The sequence below is a fragment of the Pantherophis guttatus genome, chromosome 4 (assembly GCF_059756535.1).
Source record: "Pantherophis guttatus breed Tessera chromosome 4, ASM5975653v1, whole genome shotgun sequence".
Taxonomy (NCBI): Eukaryota; Metazoa; Chordata; class Lepidosauria; order Squamata; family Colubridae; genus Pantherophis; species Pantherophis guttatus.
The window spans coordinates 7,682,925-7,702,787 of record NC_142066.1 but is presented as its reverse complement, the minus strand read 5'-3'; the positions used below and the strand labels follow the sequence as shown (position 1 = coordinate 7,702,787).

The window sequence follows — 19,863 nt, the reverse complement described above, 5'->3', positions numbered from 1 at the left end:
ATTTTATCAATATATATTTAATACAGTGTTATAGAATATTAGGTAGGATTTGTTGGGGTTCTTTGAAATGTGATCGACATTGAGTTTGTGAATCCTGAATATTTAACTATCTTTTTTTTTTTAAAGGATTTTATACTGGGTCATAACCATTCACTCTCTACCCATCAATCTATTTCCACTGTAAACTGTTATTAAGATTAATAATATGGGAAATTCATTGAAATGAAATTTTTCCTGGCAAAAAACACCACCACCATAGAATCCTAGAAAGCATTAATAGAGGAATAGAATCAAGATCACATGAAGTTCTAGGATCACTTTACAAAGCCTTAGTAAAACCACACTCGGAAAAATGTATCCAGAATGATTACGAGCTGGAGGCTAAAACATATGAACAACACTTAGCAACCTAGAACTAAGGATAAATTTCCTAATGGTGAGTGCAATCAACTAATGGAATAGCTTCCCTTCAGAAGTTGAGGGTGCTTCATCACTGGAAGCTTTGAAAAAGGGACTGGACAACCAATTGTTTGAAATGGTATAGGATCTCCTGCTCAGTGGGGGAGGGGTGTGTGGACGAGAAGATCTCCAAGTTCCTTTCCAACTCTATTATTTTATGTTCTTTGTTTTCTTACTTCTGTCTCACCCTTTGTTCAAAATGTATACTGACTATTGACCACAATAAAGAGCCTGGCATTTTTCAAGAAAATCAAATATGAAATTCAGCCCAAATCCTAGAACAACTGTGCATCGCTATCTGATTGAAGGAGATATCGCAAACATGAAACTAACTGGGGGAAAAAGGTTTTCCTGTAGACTGGAAGAATTTGGTTTCACGTGCTGCCTGCATCCCTCGGATAGGCACCTCTTGTTTGCAGGGCTTGGTTTCTGGCATTGCCAGTGGTTGGGGACCTCTGCTTTAAGTTATGTTAAAGTGTTTGCAATAGAATGTATGAAACTTCGGTACCAGGAATCTTTTGAAGATTTTTAGGGCTCTTAAGGTACTTTTAAAAAAAATTCTGCATTGTTACTCCTTGAAAAAAAATGCATACAATAAATGACTGATACCTACTGGATCTGCTCATATTCTGTCTTGTAGAAAAATTGGTAGAAAATAAATGCTTCAATAAAAACTTTCAACCATTTCAAGAACCAAGCATATATTTTATTAAAAATCTCTCTTATGTTACTTTCATTGGTATTTGGTCACTTAAAAAAAAGAGTTGAACCATTAGCCAATTATTATCTCATCAAAACAAAATAATTATCTCCTACAGGAATCACCATGTTTTTTCCTAGCTAGACCAAAATACCAAAGGCTGCCCAGAAGAGAATTGATATTCAGTAACAGTCAAGCTCTCAGCATGCATATAAAGAAACACTTGACCACAGGAGGTTTGGCACAAGGGTAATAATGGCTCTGTCAGATTCACTGCTTCAGGTTTCTACCCTTTGTTTTCTTCTGCCAGAGTATCTGTTCAAATCCTGGCAGTATACAAGATACAAATTTGGACTCACATAGATCTTCAAGTAGAAAATGATAAATTTTTCTCATTAGGTGCATTCTCAGATATAAACCTTGGCTCAATCTTTAGATGAAGGATTGGATTATATGAATTTCCCAATCGGTAGGATGGAGGGGAAAACGTTTTCACAATAACGAAAGCATGAAGATGTTTCTTGTGATGCTTTTGGTACACAAAGTAGCTACTCTGGAATGCCCTGCAAGTGATGTTCTCCTTGTTCCACATGAGTGGTACCAGCCTGGAGACATCATCATTGGTGGGATGGCATCTCACTTCGGTTACCACCTTTATGAAATTACATTTAGTGAAAATCCTTCTAGGAAACCTTATGACATGCCAAAGTAAGAATTTTTTTTCTCTAGCTAATCTTACCCAGATTTTCAAAAATCCTTTATATGACTAAAAGTTCTTTGTGCATAAATGTAGGGTTTTTAAATATCATTATGCCTTTTCTTTGTTTCAATTCTATCTGGTTATGAAAGAGGAAATTACCCTTTTTCATTCTATTAAAGTCTTTCACAATTTCAGATCAAGAAGTTCTATTTGAACATTTTCTAAGGGAAAGATAATTTTAGAAAGGTTTGACATTCTCTCTCCTCACAAAACATACATACAGTAAGTAAATAATACCTGGAGTATTTTGATTTCCCCCCCTCCTTTTTCTCACTTCTGTATATATATATAGTTTGTATTGTCTCTGTTAGTATATATAGTTTGTATTGTCTCTGTCAGTACTGCTGACTGGTTTAATATATCATCATCATCATCATCATCATCATCATCATCATCGTGAATGGAAAAGTCAAAGAGTCAATGCAAAAGGAATACATCAGGAGGGTCTGCAAAATATTAAAATCAAAGCTGAATGCTGGAAACATAATTAAACCATTAATACATGGGCAGTCCCAGTGATATGATACTCAGCTGGAATCATCAACTGGACTGTGGCTGAACTGGAAAACCTGGACTGGAAAATGCGCAAACTTTTGAATATGTACCACAATTTACATCCACAAAGTGACATCGCCAGGTTGTACCTGCCAAGGAAAATAGTGGGTAGAGGACTGTTGCAAATCCATCAAACAGTAGAAGAAGAAAAACAAAGTTTGAATGATTACATGAACCAAAGTACAGAAAAATTGCTGTAGGCTGTAAAAATGGAGAACATTATAAAAAAAACAGAAACAAAGGCAAAATATAAGGAAAAGCAGCTGGATGACAGATTAAATAGATGGAAAACCAAAGCTTTGCATGGACAGCACTTGAAAAACATTGAAGGAAAATGTGATGACAATTTTACATGGGCATGGCTTAAGATGGAAACCATCAAGAAAGACATGGAAGCTTTAATACTCGCTGCTCAAGAAGAAGCACTGCAAACTAATGTCATGAAAGCAAAGATACAAAAATCCACTGACAATCCAAACTGCCGACTTTGCAACAACAAAGTTGAAACTGTTTCACATTTAATATATGAATGCAACAAAATTGCACAAACTGATTACAAAGCTAGACACGACCGAGTTGCTAAATTAATCCACTGGTCATTATGTAAAAAATAAGACTTACCTATATTCAAAAAGTCATGGGAACATAAAGTGGAAAACATTATAGAAAATGATAAGGTGAAGATCTTGTGGGACTTTTGAATACAGATGGATCGTCACTTGGAACACAACACGCCAGATATCACAGTTGTCGAAAACTGAAACGTACAATTTATTGACATCATGGTACCAGGAGACGCCAGAGTCAAAGAAAAAGAACTGGGAAAAGTCATGAAATATTGTGACCTGGCCATCGAAAGTACACGGCTATGGATGAAACACATAACCGTCATACCCATTGTCATCAGGGCACTTGGTACCACATCCAAGAATTTTATAAGATACATGAACAAATTACAGCTTCCTGCAATAACACCAGTGGAACTGCAAAAATCTGTGCTCCTTGGAACATCGTACATCTTAAGAAGGTACTTGGTTGATACCTAGGATGCTGGCAGCAACCCGTATCAACCATTAGCACCAGTCAATGGTATTTGTGATGCATTTTTGAATGTTCTGTAGACCGAGTTTAATAATAATAATAATAATAATAATAATAATAATAATAATAATAATAATCTGTTCATATACCAATTTCTGAAAATCTCTTAGAAAATAAATATAGCACTTCGAAAAAAGTCAGTACTTTTATTTGTTGCAGTATGTATCTGTTGCAATACTGTATGAAAAGAAAAATAAAATTATCAATAAAGGAGAATATTTTAGTTCGGGGTTGAAATGAGGGATTATTGCTGCTCTCTGACATTAATTGTTTTCTTGCAGTCATTTCATTATCCAAACTAGATAACATCATCAGTGCCAGACAGTGATGATATTATCTAGTTTGGGTTGGGGATTATGTTACTGTCTTTTGGTAAAGAAACATCTACAAGAAAGCAACCAAACTCTGACAGCACCAATGACCACTCTGTAGAAATTAAGAATTTTAGAAAGGCTATTTTCTTTCTATTACCATCACAGAAAGAAATGTTTGTTCTTTATCCAGAAATGGTGCTACCTTCTGAGAATTGTCAGCTTACATTTTCAACTGGGGTATTTAAAATATTTGCAGTGTAATCACCAAATTTCATCAACATGTCCTTGCCTTGGCCTTTGCTGTGAAGGAGATCAATGAAGACTCCCAGATCTTACCTAACATCACTCTTGGGTTCCACATCTATGACAGTTATTGCAATGCAAGGATGACCTATCGCACCACTCTGGACCTGCTTTTCAAATCCCAGGAATTTGTCCCTAACTACAAATGTGTTAGCCAGAAGAATCTCATGGCAATCATTGGAGGATTGGATTTTGACACATCATCTTACATAGCTGAAATTATAGACTTGTTCAAGATTCCACAAGTAAGTTCTGAAGGGGTTGGGAAGAACATTCTTAATATTGTTGTTATGGAACAATTAATGGGCATCAAAGATTAATCTCAGGTTTGTATTAAGATGTTCTACATGGCAAAAGGTCTCCTACTTAGCATTCTTTTCTGAAACTACAATGCCAGTTACAAGAAGTGAGTATGAGGGCCATAGCTGACAGAACATTTGAATTGCTTCTATTAAAACAATTGATCTCTTATATGTGCTTGAAGTAATTCCAAGAAATTCCTTTCTACGTTAATATTTAGAAGAATTCTAGGAAAAAATGTTATATAAGAAAATGTTATATATGGATATATGAGAAAACTAGAGTGGGAAAAAATAGATTCAATTTAATAATTGAACAGAATCCTATTCCATTTTCTTGCAGCTGACATATGGCTCATTAGCCAAGGAGAAATTTCAGACTAATAAATTCTCTTCACTTTATTTCATGGTCCCCAAAGAGGACCATCAATACATTGGAATCATCCAGCTGCTTCAACATTTCAGGTGGACATGGATTGGGATTTTTGCTGTTGATAGCAATAATGGAGAAAATTTCTTACAGAAAATGCAGCCCTTAGTTTCACAGAATGGAATATGTTTATCATTTATTCAAAGGATTTCACAACTTGCCCATTTGGAAGATTCCGAAGAAACTTTTCAAATTATTGCCATCCATATGATGAATAGCAAATCCAATGCATTTCTTGTCTATGGAGAATCCTGGACAATTATGTCCCTAAGATTTGTCAGATTTATGATAGATCCTGAGAGCAAGGAAATTGAATTATTTAGAAAGGTGTGGATTATGACTGCGCAGATTGATTTCATATTATCAGGATTTCAAATCACGTGGGATCTCCAGATGTTCCATGGGGCTATTTCCTTCAATGCTCATTCATTATCTGTTGTGGGTTTCAAGGAATTTCTTCAGACCGTAAATCCTCTTTCAGTCTTCAGAAATGGGTTTCTGCATGAATTTTGGGAACAATCATTTGACTGTTCATTTCCAAAATCAGAGTTACAAGATATGCACAGTAAGAAATGCACTGGGCAGAAACTGGAGGATCTTCCTGCGCCTGTCTTTGAAATGGAAATGACTGGCCAAAGCTATGGTATCTACAATGGTGTTTATGCTGTGGCTCATGCTTTGCAAGCATTACTCATGTTGAGTTATAATACGAAAAAAAATGTAATGAGTAAAAAACCTGAAAATCCAGATATCCAGGCTTCGCAGGTATTGTCTCTGCATTGGACAGTTTTATTGCAATGAGCAGTTTGATGTAGAATTGTGTTTTGAATGCATTGTGGAATTTTTTTAAAAAAATATTTTCTCTGTGTGGAATCAAGTTAACCGTGAGAAAGAACCTCAAAATTGTGAGAAAAATTAATTTGTTGGACAGCTTGTACTCAGAACTTATGAGTGTTCCATCACTGGGAATTTTTATGATGAGATTGGACAACCATTTGTCTGAAACGATCTCCTCTTTAAGCAGGGAGTTGCACTAGAAAACGTCCAAAGTCCTTCTAATTCTGTTATTCCATTCTGCACAGAATAGATAAAGAAAATCTGATTTGTGTTATAATTGTACATATTATAGGAATTGAAAAAAACTAGTGAGTGAAACTTGAATCTGATGGTCTCCTCTCTACAATCATGCTTTCAACTCTTTCTCTTTTTTATTCTTTTTCATATAGCTCCATTCATTTCTTCATGGCATTTCTTTCAACAATTCAGCTGGGGAGGGAGTGTCCCTGAATGAGAAAGGGGAAGCAACTGGCGGATTCGACATCATCAACTTGATCACCTTTCCAAACAGATCCTTTCAGAGAGTTAGAGTTGGAGAGATGGATCTACAGGCTCCAAAAGGAAAGGAATTATTCATTGATGAAGATTTAGTTGAATGGCACCCAGGTTTTAACCAGGTATCGAATTAGTGAATCCACCATGCCTTAATCCATTTTGATCCCATATTGAACACAGTTTCTTTAGAAATCCAATTTCTGTATTTTTTTAATAAACAATGGGATGTTCTTTCAAATGTTGTGGATGATCAAGGATTCCTCAAATTGACAAACATGACATTACAATATATAGAATTCAGAGTTTACTTTATTGATTAGCCTTTGGGCCAAATCAAAGTGCAGAGTTCCATAAAAATTATTACTAAAATCTGATAAAAACAATTTCAAATGGAATTGGATAAAATACAATTTAAAATGAAATTGGAATAAAATACAGTTTAAAATGATAGCTTTGATTACCCTCTAGGTCATGTCAAAGAACAAGGTGCAAACACATATCGCCAATAAAATCTTATACAAACAATTTAAAATAAGAGTAGGGTAAAATACAATCGTTATAGACTAAGATACAATATAATTTAATACATAAATATATAAAATAGAATAAAATGACGTAAAATTATATTACCATTTGGGGTTCGACAGCCACCCTTACAATCTACCCCAATCAGTCCCATGTTTGCAGATCTCAACTGAACCATTTTGTTTAAGTACTTTGCTGTGTTAAATGTTATTTTCAGGCTCTGGACGCACATAAAGTAAGTTGTTTTGATATGGGGATCCCAATGGGTCATTCCTTTGGTATATGGACCAAAGTACCTGTCTCTCACCCCCTTATACAAGCAACAGTCAAATAGGATGTGAGCCTGGTCTTCTACCTCTGCCACTCTGCAAATGCAGAAACAGTCATTGTAGGGTATAGAATTTTACAATGTAAAAGCCAGGATTGCATATTTGGTGGGAATTTCCACTTGAAATCACAAGAGTGGCCATGTTTCCATGAGATTGTCACCATGTGTACTTATTTATTTACCCGCCTCTTCAGACAGGAGCTTTTTTATATCATTATAATTCCTACATTATTTTAAGTTGTTGATGAAGTTATTACATTCTGCATCCTTTTGGGAAGTCCATAATCGTGTTATCCCATTAAGGAGAAAATTCAGAAACTCTTTTAAAAACTTTCCTTTTCAAAACATTTTCATGTTTCTCATCAGGTTCTTCCAATTTCTCAATGTAATGACCCTTGTTTCCCTGGATCCTGGAAGAAAGGGATTGAGGGAAATCAGTTCTGCTGCTTTGACTGTGTTCCATGCCCAGAAGGGAAGATTTCAGATCAAAATGGTAGGATTGCAATTCTACCACATTTCATTAGACTTAAGCAAACTTCAATAAACTACATGGGTGCATAAAGATAATGTGATTTTCAATAATTTAGAAAGCCTATATGACAATTTCCTTGATTTTCCTTCCAGATATGGATGACTGTTTTCCATGTTCAGAAGATCATTATCCCAATAAAGAAAAGAAAGGCTGTATCCTGAAACCGGTGCTGTTTCTAACATTTGAAGAACCGTTAGGAATTGGTTTAGCCTCAGCAGCTCTTGGTTTATTCTTCCTGACATCCTGGGTACTTGGAACATTTATTAAGCACAGGGATACTCCCATTGTCAAAGCCAACAACCGGTCCCTCACCTACATCCTGCTTATCTCTCTTCAGCTCTGTTTTCTCTCCTCTTTCTTCTTCCTTAGCCGGCCTGGCAAAGTAATCTGCCTTCTTCGACAATCAATGTTTGGCATCACTTTCTCAGTGGCCATTTCCTGTGTACTGGCCAAAACCATCACTGTGGTTGTGGCTTTCATGGCCACGAAACCAGGATCTCAGATGAGGAGATGGGTGGGGAAAAGATTATCTTTTTGTATTGTCCTTTCTTGCTCTCTCTTCCAGGTATGTATTTGCATTCTTTGGTTGTCAACATCTCCTCCATTCCCTGATTTGGACATGCACTCTGAACTCCAAGAAATGATTTTACAGTGCAATGAGGGGTCAGCTTTCTTATTCTACTGTGTCTTGGGCTACATGGGTATCTTGGCTATTGCCAGCTTTATTGTAGCTTTTCTTGCCCGTAAATTACCTGACAGCTTTAACGAAGCCAAGTTCATCACCTTCAGCATGTTGGCCTTTTGCAGTGTGTGGATCTCTTTCTTTCCAGCCTATCTGAGCACAAAAGGAAAAGCCATGGTAGCTGTGGAGGTCTTCTCCATCTTGGCCTCCAGTGCTGCATTACTGGGATGCATATTTCTGCCAAAGTGCTACATCATTGTTTTCCGGCCTGACCTCAACTACAGGGAGAATCTCACAAAGAGAAATTAGTACATCATGTGATCTTTTTTTCTAGGTAAAATTGCTGAAAAAAAGAATAAAAAACTGTTTACAATCTACAGGAAGTATACATAAAACCTATAGGAACATAGTTTTGTTTTGTTTTTCTGTCAAGGAAGGATTTATGTAGGGTATTTAAGATGAATTCATCCTTAAGCCCATTCCAAAGTCAGTGCTCAGGTTGCTGCATTTCTATAATTGTCCAGGATTCTTTAACTTAATCCATTCTCCCTTTCAACACTCTTGCTGAACTTGACTTTGATTTAGTTTTCTTAGTCACTATTAGGATATTTCAGATATTGACTCAAATGATGTCCAATATTTGCAGAGACATTTTTCTGGGTTTTACAGTTTCAATTCCGAAAGCACTGTACAAATATAATAAAAAGCTGACTACCATTTTATCAATATATATTTAATACAGTGTTATAGAATATTAGGTAGGATTTGTTGGGGTTCTTTGAAATGTGATCGACATTGAGTTTGTGAATCCTGAATATTTAACTATCTTTTTTTTTTTAAAGGCTTTTATACTGGGTCATAACCATTCACTCTCTACCCATCAATCTATTTCCACTGTAAACTGTTATTAAGATTAATAATATGGGAAATTCATTGAAATGAAATTTTTCCAGGCAAAAAACACCACCACCATAGAATCCTAGAAAGCATTAATAGAGGAATAGAATCAAGATCACATGAAGTTCTAGTATCACTTTACAAAGCCTTAGTAAAACCACACTTGGAAAAATGTATCCAGAATGATTAGGAGCTGGAGGCTAAAACATATGAACAACACTTAGCAACCTAGAACTAAGGATAAATTTCCTAACGGTGAGTGCAATCAACTAATGGAATAGCTTCCCTTCAGAAGTTGAGGGTGCTTCATCACTGAAAGCTTTGAAAAGGGGACTGGACAACCAATTATTTGAAATGGTATAGGATCTCCTGCTCAGTGGGGAGGGGTGTGTGGACGAGAAGACCTCCAAGTTCCTTTCCAACTCTATTATTTTATGTTCTTTGTATTCTTACTTCTGTCTCACCCTTTGTTCAAAATGTATACTGACTATTGACCATAATAAAGAGCCTGGCATTTTTCAAGAAAATCAAATATGAAATTCAGCCCAAATCCTAGAACAACTGTGCATCGCTATCTGATTGAAGGAGATATCACAAACATGAAACTAACTGGGGGAAAAAGGTTTTCCTGTAGACTGGAATAATTTGGTTTCACGTGCTGCCTGCATCCCTCGGATAGGGCATCTCTTGTTTGCAGGGCTGGGTTTCTGGCATCGCCAGTGGTTGGGGACCTCTGCTTTAAGTTATGTTAAAGTGTTTGCAATAGAATGTATGAAACTTCGGTACCAGGAATCTTTTGAAGATTTTTAGGGCTCTTAAGGTACTTTTTAAAAAAATTCTGCATTGTTACTCCTTGAAAAAAATGCATACAATAAATGACTGATACCTACTGGATCTGCTCATATTCTGTCTTGTAGAAAAATTGGTAGAAAATAAATGCTTCAATAAAAACTTTCAACCATTTCAAGAACCAAGCATATATTTTATTAAAAATCTCTCTTATGTTACTTTCATTGGTATTTGGTCACTTAAAAAAAAGAGTTGAACCATTAGCCAATTATTATCTCATCAAAACAAAATAATTATCTCCTACAGGAATCACCATGTTTTTTCCTAGCTAGACCAAAATACCAAAGGCTGCCCAGAAGAGAATTGATATTCAGTAACAGTCAAGCTCTCAGCATGCATATAAAGAAACACTTGACCACAGGAGGTTTGGCACAAGGGTAATAATGGCTCTGTCAGATTCACTGCTTCAGGTTTCTACCCTTTGTTTTCTTCTGCCAGAGTATCTGTTCAAATCCTGGCAGTATACAAGATACAAATTTGGACTCACATAGATCTTCAAGTAGAAAATGATAAATTTTTCTCATTAGGTGCATTCTCAGATATAAACCTTGGCTCAATCTTTAGATGAAGGATTGGATTATATGAATTTCCCAATCGGTAGGATGGAGGGGAAAACGTTTTCACAATAACGAAAGCATGAAGATGTTTCTTGTGATGCTTTTGGTACACAAAGTAGCTACTCTGGAATGCCCTGCAAGTGATGTTCTCCTTGTTCCACATGAGTGGTACCAGCCTGGAGACATCATCATTGGTGGGATGGCATCTCACTTCGGTTACCACCTTTATGAAATTACATTTAGTGAAAATCCTTCTAGGAAACCTTATGACATGCCAAAGTAAGAATTTTTTTTCTCTAGCTAATCTTACCCAGATTTTCAAAAATCCTTTATATGACTAAAAGTTCTTTGTGCATAAATGTAGGGTTTTTAAATATCATTATGCCTTTTCTTTGTTTCAATTCTATCTGGTTATGAAAGAGGAAATTACCCTTTTTCATTCTATTAAAGTCTTTCACAATTTCAGATCAAGAAGTTCTATTTGAACATTTTCTAAGGGAAAGATAATTTTAGAAAGGTTTGACATTCTCTCTCCTCACAAAACATACATACAGTAAGTAAATAATACCTGGAGTATTTTGATTTCCCCCCCTCCTTTTTCTCACTTCTGTATATATATATAGTTTGTATTGTCTCTGTTAGTATATATAGTTTGTATTGTCTCTGTCAGTACTGCTGACTGGTTTAATATATCATCATCATCATCATCATCATCATCATCATCGTGAATGGAAAAGTCAAAGAGTCAATGCAAAAGGAATACATCAGGAGGGTCTGCAAAATATTAAAATCAAAGCTGAATGCTGGAAACATAATTAAACCATTAATACATGGGCAGTCCCAGTGATATGATACTCAGCTGGAATCATCAACTGGACTGTGGCTGAACTGGAAAACCTGGACTGGAAAATGCGCAAACTTTTGAATATGTACCACAATTTACATCCACAAAGTGACATCGCCAGGTTGTACCTGCCAAGGAAAATAGTGGGTAGAGGACTGTTGCAAATCCATCAAACAGTAGAAGAAGAAAAACAAAGTTTGAATGATTACATGAACCAAAGTACAGAAAAATTGCTGTAGGCTGTAAAAATGGAGAACATTATAAAAAAAACAGAAACAAAGGCAAAATATAAGGAAAAGCAGCTGGATGACAGATTAAATAGATGGAAAACCAAAGCTTTGCATGGACAGCACTTGAAAAACATTGAAGGAAAATGTGATGACAATTTTACATGGGCATGGCTTAAGATGGAAACCATCAAGAAAGACATGGAAGCTTTAATACTCGCTGCTCAAGAAGAAGCACTGCAAACTAATGTCATGAAAGCAAAGATACAAAAATCCACTGACAATCCAAACTGCCGACTTTGCAACAACAAAGTTGAAACTGTTTCACATTTAATATATGAATGCAACAAAATTGCACAAACTGATTACAAAGCTAGACACGACCGAGTTGCTAAATTAATCCACTGGTCATTATGTAAAAAATAAGACTTACCTATATTCAAAAAGTCATGGGAACATAAAGTGGAAAACATTATAGAAAATGATAAGGTGAAGATCTTGTGGGACTTTTGAATACAGATGGATCGTCACTTGGAACACAACACGCCAGATATCACAGTTGTCGAAAACTGAAACGTACAATTTATTGACATCATGGTACCAGGAGACGCCAGAGTCAAAGAAAAAGAACTGGGAAAAGTCATGAAATATTGTGACCTGGCCATCGAAAGTACACGGCTATGGATGAAACACATAACCGTCATACCCATTGTCATCAGGGCACTTGGTACCACATCCAAGAATTTTATAAGATACATGAACAAATTACAGCTTCCTGCAATAACACCAGTGGAACTGCAAAAATCTGTGCTCCTTGGAACATCGTACATCTTAAGAAGGTACTTGGTTGATACCTAGGATGCTGGCAGCAACCCGTATCAACCATTAGCACCAGTCAATGGTATTTGTGATGCATTTTTGAATGTTCTGTAGACCGAGTTTAATAATAATAATAATAATAATAATAATAATAATAATAATAATAATCTGTTCATATACCAATTTCTGAAAATCTCTTAGAAAATAAATATAGCACTTCGAAAAAAGTCAGTACTTTTATTTGTTGCAGTATGTATCTGTTGCAATACTGTATGAAAAGAAAAATAAAATTATCAATAAAGGAGAATATTTTAGTTCGGGGTTGAAATGAGGGATTATTGCTGCTCTCTGACATTAATTGTTTTCTTGCAGTCATTTCATTATCCAAACTAGATAACATCATCAGTGCCAGACAGTGATGATATTATCTAGTTTGGGTTGGGGATTATGTTACTGTCTTTTGGTAAAGAAACATCTACAAGAAAGCAACCAAACTCTGACAGCACCAATGACCACTCTGTAGAAATTAAGAATTTTAGAAAGGCTATTTTCTTTCTATTACCATCACAGAAAGAAATGTTTGTTCTTTATCCAGAAATGGTGCTACCTTCTGAGAATTGTCAGCTTACATTTTCAACTGGGGTATTTAAAATATTTGCAGTGTAATCACCAAATTTCATCAACATGTCCTTGCCTTGGCCTTTGCTGTGAAGGAGATCAATGAAGACTCCCAGATCTTACCTAACATCACTCTTGGGTTCCACATCTATGACAGTTATTGCAATGCAAGGATGACCTATCGCACCACTCTGGACCTGCTTTTCAAATCCCAGGAATTTGTCCCTAACTACAAATGTGTTAGCCAGAAGAATCTCATGGCAATCATTGGAGGATTGGATTTTGACACATCATCTTACATAGCTGAAATTATAGACTTGTTCAAGATTCCACAAGTAAGTTCTGAAGGGGTTGGGAAGAACATTCTTAATATTGTTGTTATGGAACAATTAATGGGCATCAAAGATTAATCTCAGGTTTGTATTAAGATGTTCTACATGGCAAAAGGTCTCCTACTTAGCATTCTTTTCTGAAACTACAATGCCAGTTACAAGAAGTGAGTATGAGGGCCATAGCTGACAGAACATTTGAATTGCTTCTATTAAAACAATTGATCTCTTATATGTGCTTGAAGTAATTCCAAGAAATTCCTTTCTACGTTAATATTTAGAAGAATTCTAGGAAAAAATGTTATATAAGAAAATGTTATATATGGATATATGAGAAAACTAGAGTGGGAAAAAATAGATTCAATTTAATAATTGAACAGAATCCTATTCCATTTTCTTGCAGCTGACATATGGCTCATTAGCCAAGGAGAAATTTCAGACTAATAAATTCTCTTCACTTTATTTCATGGTCCCCAAAGAGGACCATCAATACATTGGAATCATCCAGCTGCTTCAACATTTCAGGTGGACATGGATTGGGATTTTTGCTGTTGATAGCAATAATGGAGAAAATTTCTTACAGAAAATGCAGCCCTTAGTTTCACAGAATGGAATATGTTTATCATTTATTCAAAGGATTTCACAACTTGCCCATTTGGAAGATTCCGAAGAAACTTTTCAAATTATTGCCATCCATATGATGAATAGCAAATCCAATGCATTTCTTGTCTATGGAGAATCCTGGACAATTATGTCCCTAAGATTTGTCAGATTTATGATAGATCCTGAGAGCAAGGAAATTGAATTATTTAGAAAGGTGTGGATTATGACTGCGCAGATTGATTTCATATTATCAGGATTTCAAATCACGTGGGATCTCCAGATGTTCCATGGGGCTATTTCCTTCAATGCTCATTCATTATCTGTTGTGGGTTTCAAGGAATTTCTTCAGACCGTAAATCCTCTTTCAGTCTTCAGAAATGGGTTTCTGCATGAATTTTGGGAACAATCATTTGACTGTTCATTTCCAAAATCAGAGTTACAAGATATGCACAGTAAGAAATGCACTGGGCAGAAACTGGAGGATCTTCCTGCGCCTGTCTTTGAAATGGAAATGACTGGCCAAAGCTATGGTATCTACAATGGTGTTTATGCTGTGGCTCATGCTTTGCAAGCATTACTCATGTTGAGTTATAATACGAAAAAAAATGTAATGAGTAAAAAACCTGAAAATCCAGATATCCAGGCTTCGCAGGTATTGTCTCTGCATTGGACAGTTTTATTGCAATGAGCAGTTTGATGTAGAATTGTGTTTTGAATGCATTGTGGAATTTTTTTAAAAAAATATTTTCTCTGTGTGGAATCAAGTTAACCGTGAGAAAGAACCTCAAAATTGTGAGAAAAATTAATTTGTTGGACAGCTTGCACTCAGAACTTATGAGTGTTCCATCACTGGGAATTTTTATGATGAGATTGGACAACCATTTGTCTGAAACGATCTCCTCTTTAAGCAGGGAGTTGCACTAGAAAACGTCCAAAGTCCTTCTAATTCTGTTATTCCATTCTGCACAGAATAGATAAAGAAAATCTGATTTGTGTTATAATTGTACATATTATAGGAATTGAAAAAAACTAGTGAGTGAAACTTGAATCTGATGGTCTCCTCTCTACAATCATGCTTTCAACTCTTTCTCTTTTTTATTCTTTTTCATATAGCTCCATTCATTTCTTCATGGCATTTCTTTCAACAATTCAGCTGGGGAGGGAGTGTCCCTGAATGAGAAAGGGGAAGCAACTGGCGGATTCGACATCATCAACTTGATCACCTTTCCAAACAGATCCTTTCAGAGAGTTAGAGTTGGAGAGATGGATCTACAGGCTCCAAAAGGAAAGGAATTATTCATTGATGAAGATTTAGTTGAATGGCACCCAGGTTTTAACCAGGTATCGAATTAGTGAATCCACCATGCCTTAATCCATTTTGATCCCATATTGAACACAGTTTCTTTAGAAATCCAATTTCTGTATTTTTTTAATAAACAATGGGATGTTCTTTCAAATGTTGTGGATGATCAAGGATTCCTCAAATTGACAAACATGACATTACAATATATAGAATTCAGAGTTTACTTTATTGATTAGCCTTTGGGCCAAATCAAAGTGCAGAGTTCCATAAAAATTATTACTAAAATCTGATAAAAACAATTTCAAATGGAATTGGATAAAATACAATTTAAAATGAAATTGGAATAAAATACAGTTTAAAATGATAGCTTTGATTACCCTCTAGGTCATGTCAAAGAACAAGGTGCAAACACATATCGCCAATAAAATCTTATACAAACAATTTAAAATAAGAGTAGGGTAAAATACAATCGTTATAGACTAAGATACAATATAATTTAATACATAAATATATAAAATAGAATAAAATGACGTAAAATTATATTACCATTTGGGGTTCGACAGCCACCCTTACAATCTACCCCAATCAGTCCCATGTTTGCAGATCTCAACTGAACCATTTTGTTTAAGTACTTTGCTGTGTTAAATGTTATTTTCAGGCTCTGGACGCACATAAAGTAAGTTGTTTTGATATGGGGATCCCAATGGGTCATTCCTTTGGTATATGGACCAAAGTACCTGTCTCTCACCCCCTTATACAAGCAACAGTCAAATAGGATGTGAGCCTGGTCTTCTACCTCTGCCACTCTGCAAATGCAGAAACAGTCATTGTAGGGTATAGAATTTTACAATGTAAAAGCCAGGATTGCATATTTGGTGGGAATTTCCACTTGAAATCACAAGAGTGGCCATGTTTCCATGAGATTGTCACCATGTGTACTTATTTATTTACCCGCCTCTTCAGACAGGAGCTTTTTTATATCATTATAATTCCTACATTATTTTAAGTTGTTGATGAAGTTATTACATTCTGCATCCTTTTGGGAAGTCCATAATCGTGTTATCCCATTAAGGAGAAAATTCAGAAACTCTTTTAAAAACTTTCCTTTTCAAAACATTTTCATGTTTCTCATCAGGTTCTTCCAATTTCTCAATGTAATGACCCTTGTTTCCCTGGATCCTGGAAGAAAGGGATTGAGGGAAATCAGTTCTGCTGCTTTGACTGTGTTCCATGCCCAGAAGGGAAGATTTCAGATCAAAATGGTAGGATTGCAATTCTACCACATTTCATTAGACTTAAGCAAACTTCAATAAACTACATGGGTGCATAAAGATAATGTGATTTTCAATAATTTAGAAAGCCTATATGACAATTTCCTTGATTTTCCTTCCAGATATGGATGACTGTTTTCCATGTTCAGAAGATCATTATCCCAATAAAGAAAAGAAAGGCTGTATCCTGAAACTGGTGGTGTTTCTAACATTTGAAGAGCCGTTAGGAATTGGTTTAACCTCAGCAGCTCTTGGTTTATTCTTCCTGACATCTTGGGTACTTGGAACATTTGTTAAGTACAGGGATACTCCCATTGTCAAAGCCAACAACCGATCCCTCACCTACATCCTGCTTGTCTCTCTTCTCCTCTGTTTTCTCTCCTCTTTCTTCTTCCTTAGCCGGCCTGACAAAGTAATCTGCCTTCTTCGACAATCAATGTTTGGCATCACTTTCTCAGTGGCCATTTCCTGTGTACTGGCCAAAACCATCATTGTGGTTGTGGCTTTCATGGCCACGAAACCAGGATCTCAGATGAGGAGATGGGTGGGGAAAAGATTATCTTTTTGTATTGTCCTTTCTTGCTCTCTCTTCCAGGTATGTATTTGTATTCTTTGGTTGTCAACATCTCCTCCATTCCCTGATTTGGACATGCACTCTGAACTCCAAGAAATGATTTTACAATGCAATGAGGGGTCAGCTTTCTTATTCTACTGTGTCTTGGGCTACATGGGTATCTTGGCCATTGCCAGCTTTATTGTGGCTTTTCTTGCCCGTAAATTACCTGACAGCTTTAATGAAGCCAAGTTCATCACCTTCAGCATGTTGGCCTTTTGCAGTGTGTGGATCTCTTTCTTTCCAGCCTATCAGAGCACAAAAGGAAAAGCCATGGTAGCTGTGGAGGTTTTCTCCATCTTGTCCTCCAGTGCTGCGTTACTGGGATGCATATTCCTCCCAAAATGCTACATCATTGTTTTCCGGCCTGACCTCAACTACAGGGAGAATCTCACAAAGAGAAATTAGTACATCATGTGATCTTTTTTCTAGGTAAAATTGCTGAAAAAAAGAATAAAAAACTGTTTACAGTCTACAGGACTGTAGGAACATAGTTTTGTTTTGTTTTTCTGTCAAGGAAGGATTAATGTAGGTTATTTAAGATTAATTCATCCTTAAACCCATTCCAAAGTCAGTGCTCAGGTTGCTGCATTTCTATAATTGTCCAGGATTCTTTAACCTAATCCATTCTCCCTTTCAACACTCTTGCTGAACTTGACTTTGATTTAGTTTTCTTAGTCACTATTAGGATATTTCAGATATTGACTCAAATGATGTCCAATATTTGCAGAGACATTTTTCTGGGTTTTACAGTTTCAATTCCTAAAGCTCTGTACAAATATAATAAAAAGCTGACTACCATTTTATCAATATATATTTAATACAGTGTTATAGTATATTAGGTAGGATTTGTTGGGGTTCTTTGAAATGTGATCGACATTGAGTTTGTGAATCCTGAATATTTAACTGTTTTTGGTTTTTTTTTAAAAAAAGGCTTTTATACTGGGTCATAACCATTCACTCTCTACCCATCAATCTATTTCCACTGTAAACTGTTATTAAGATTAATAATATGGGAAATTCATTGAAATGAAATTTTTCCAGGCAAAAAACACCACCACCATAGAATCCTGGAAAGCATTAATAGAGGGATAGAATCAAGATCACATGAAGTTCTAGTATCACTTTACAAAGCCTTAGTAAAACCACACTCGGAAAATTGTATCCAGTTCTGCTCACCAAAGTATATAAAAAGGTGTTGAGACTCTAGAAAGTGTGCAGAGAGGAAGAACAATAAAGATTAGGAGCTGGAGGCTAAAACATATGACCAACACTTAGAGGGTATGACTAATCTAGAGAAAAAAAGTGGGATGGCATGATAGCACTTTCTCAATATTTGAGGTACTCCTACAAAAACGAGGGGGTCAAACTATTTTTAAAAACACCAAAAGGCAAGACAAGAAACAACGAATTAGAAATTATAATATCAGCGGAGTGAAGGAAAAGAACCAAGGGGGAATCTGGATACCATTGACGATTTGACATAAAGGAAACAGATAATTTAAAGTTTGAGAGTGAAAGTGGTGCGAGGACACAGCCCTGCTTCACTCCACTTCGAATATCAAAGGAATCTGAAGTTAAGCCATCAAAAACTACAGTGCCCTTCATTTCCTCATGAAAGGAACTGATGATGTTGAGAAGTCGAGGTGGACATCCAATCTTGGGGAGAATTTTATAAAGGCCATCCCTGCTAACCAAGTCAAAAGCCTTTGTAAGATCTATGAAGGCTACAAAAAGGGGCTGTCTTTGTTCCCTGCATTTCTCCTGCAACTGTCTAAGGGAAAATACCATATCAGTAGTGGACCTCAGTAGTGGACCTGTTGGCTCGAAATCCACACTGTGATTCTGGATAGACTCTCTGCAAGCACCTGGAGCCTCTTCAGTAGGACACAGGCAAGCAGCTTCCCTACAACACTAAGAAGAGAGATGCCACGGTAGTTGTTACAGTCACCCCTGTCACTTTTGTTCTTGTACAGTGTGATGATATTTGCATCCTTCATGTCCTGTGGTACTCCACCTTCCCTCCAACAAAGACAGAAGATTTCATGCAGTTCATGGGAGATGTTCTCTTTGCAGCACTTCAGAACTTCGGCAGGAATGTTATCTTTCCCGGATGCCTTGCCAGAGGCAAGGGAGTCCAGGGCTGCATTTAGTTCTTCTAAAGTTGGTTCACTGTCTTTTAACTTTCATTTTTCATTTTTTCTTTTTCGGGGCTGCTCTTTTACCCTTTACCTTTACTCCAACCTTTCTTCTTCTCCTCCCCTTCTCTTCCTTCCTGTTTCTCCTCCTACTTCCTTCGTTCTTCCTCATCTTCTCTTTCCTACTTCCCCTTCTCTTCCCCCACTCCTCTCTTCTTCTCCCCTTCTAACCTTCTCCTCTCCTCCTCTTTCCCCTCCCTCTTCTTCCTCTCCTTTCTTCTCTCCTCTCCTCTCTTTTCCCTTCCCCTCTCTCTACTCCTTCCCCTCTCTCCTGTTGTTTCCCTCTTCAATTCAATCTAAAGTGGTATTCGAGCAGCCCCGATTTCCTAATTATCTTTATTCTCATTTCAATTTCTTATTCAATTAATATTTATTTTTATTTCATCATTTGCCTACATTTTTATAATATTTCACT

General features: G+C 36.3%; 3 protein-coding genes across 3 annotated transcripts; all 3 read left to right on the top strand.

The window, feature by feature from the left end:
• Positions 1 to 1,667: 1,667 nt before the first annotated feature.
• Positions 1,668 to 8,688, top strand: LOC117658140 (vomeronasal type-2 receptor 26-like). Its single transcript, XM_087893235.1, has 5 exons — positions 1,668 to 1,867; positions 4,347 to 4,437; positions 4,835 to 5,686; positions 7,473 to 7,599; positions 7,731 to 8,688. Exons 1-5 carry the CDS (start codon positions 1,668 to 1,670, stop codon positions 8,627 to 8,629), a joined length of 2,169 nt encoding a protein of 722 aa, XP_087749361.1. The 3' UTR covers positions 8,630 to 8,688.
• Positions 8,689 to 10,675: 1,987 nt separating this feature from the next.
• On the top strand, positions 10,676 to 14,751 carry LOC148113648 (vomeronasal type-2 receptor 26-like). The gene is made up of 3 exons (XM_087893234.1): positions 10,676 to 10,902; positions 13,175 to 13,466; positions 13,864 to 14,751. The coding sequence occupies exons 1-3, from the start codon at positions 10,703 to 10,705 to the stop codon at positions 14,749 to 14,751; spliced, it is 1,380 nt and encodes a 459-aa protein (XP_087749360.1). The 5' UTR covers positions 10,676 to 10,702.
• A 575-nt stretch (positions 14,752 to 15,326) lies between these two features.
• Positions 15,327 to 18,045, top strand: LOC117656329 (vomeronasal type-2 receptor 26-like). The gene is made up of 3 exons (XM_060684839.2): positions 15,327 to 15,404; positions 16,502 to 16,628; positions 16,760 to 18,045. The coding sequence occupies exons 1-3, from the start codon at positions 15,327 to 15,329 to the stop codon at positions 17,656 to 17,658; spliced, it is 1,104 nt and encodes a 367-aa protein (XP_060540822.2). The 3' UTR covers positions 17,659 to 18,045.
• Positions 18,046 to 19,863: the final 1,818 nt, after the last annotated feature.

What these genes read in the sequence shown, in the direction of transcription:
- LOC117658140 (XM_087893235.1), top strand. Translation starts at nt 1,668, where the DNA reads ATGAAGATGTTTCTTGTGATGCTTTTGGTACACAAAGTAGCTACTCTG. An exon ending in AAACCTTATGACATGCCAAA is followed by an intron (nt 1,868 to 4,346) that starts GTAAGAATTTTT and finishes CAAATGTGTTAG; the next exon opens with CCAGAAGAATCTCATGGCAA. An exon ending in ACTTGTTCAAGATTCCACAA is followed by an intron (nt 4,438 to 4,834) that starts GTAAGTTCTGAA and finishes ATTTTCTTGCAG; the next exon opens with CTGACATATGGCTCATTAGC.
- LOC148113648 (XM_087893234.1), top strand. Translation starts at nt 10,703, where the DNA reads ATGAAGATGTTTCTTGTGATGCTTTTGGTACACAAAGTAGCTACTCTG. An exon ending in AAACCTTATGACATGCCAAA is followed by an intron (nt 10,903 to 13,174) that starts GTAAGAATTTTT and finishes AAATATTTGCAG; the next exon opens with TGTAATCACCAAATTTCATC. An exon ending in ACTTGTTCAAGATTCCACAA is followed by an intron (nt 13,467 to 13,863) that starts GTAAGTTCTGAA and finishes ATTTTCTTGCAG; the next exon opens with CTGACATATGGCTCATTAGC.
- LOC117656329 (XM_060684839.2), top strand. Translation starts at nt 15,327, where the DNA reads ATGGATCTACAGGCTCCAAAAGGAAAGGAATTATTCATTGATGAAGAT. An exon ending in GGCACCCAGGTTTTAACCAG is followed by an intron (nt 15,405 to 16,501) that starts GTATCGAATTAG and finishes GTTTCTCATCAG; the next exon opens with GTTCTTCCAATTTCTCAATG. An exon ending in GAAGATTTCAGATCAAAATG is followed by an intron (nt 16,629 to 16,759) that starts GTAGGATTGCAA and finishes TTTTCCTTCCAG; the next exon opens with ATATGGATGACTGTTTTCCA.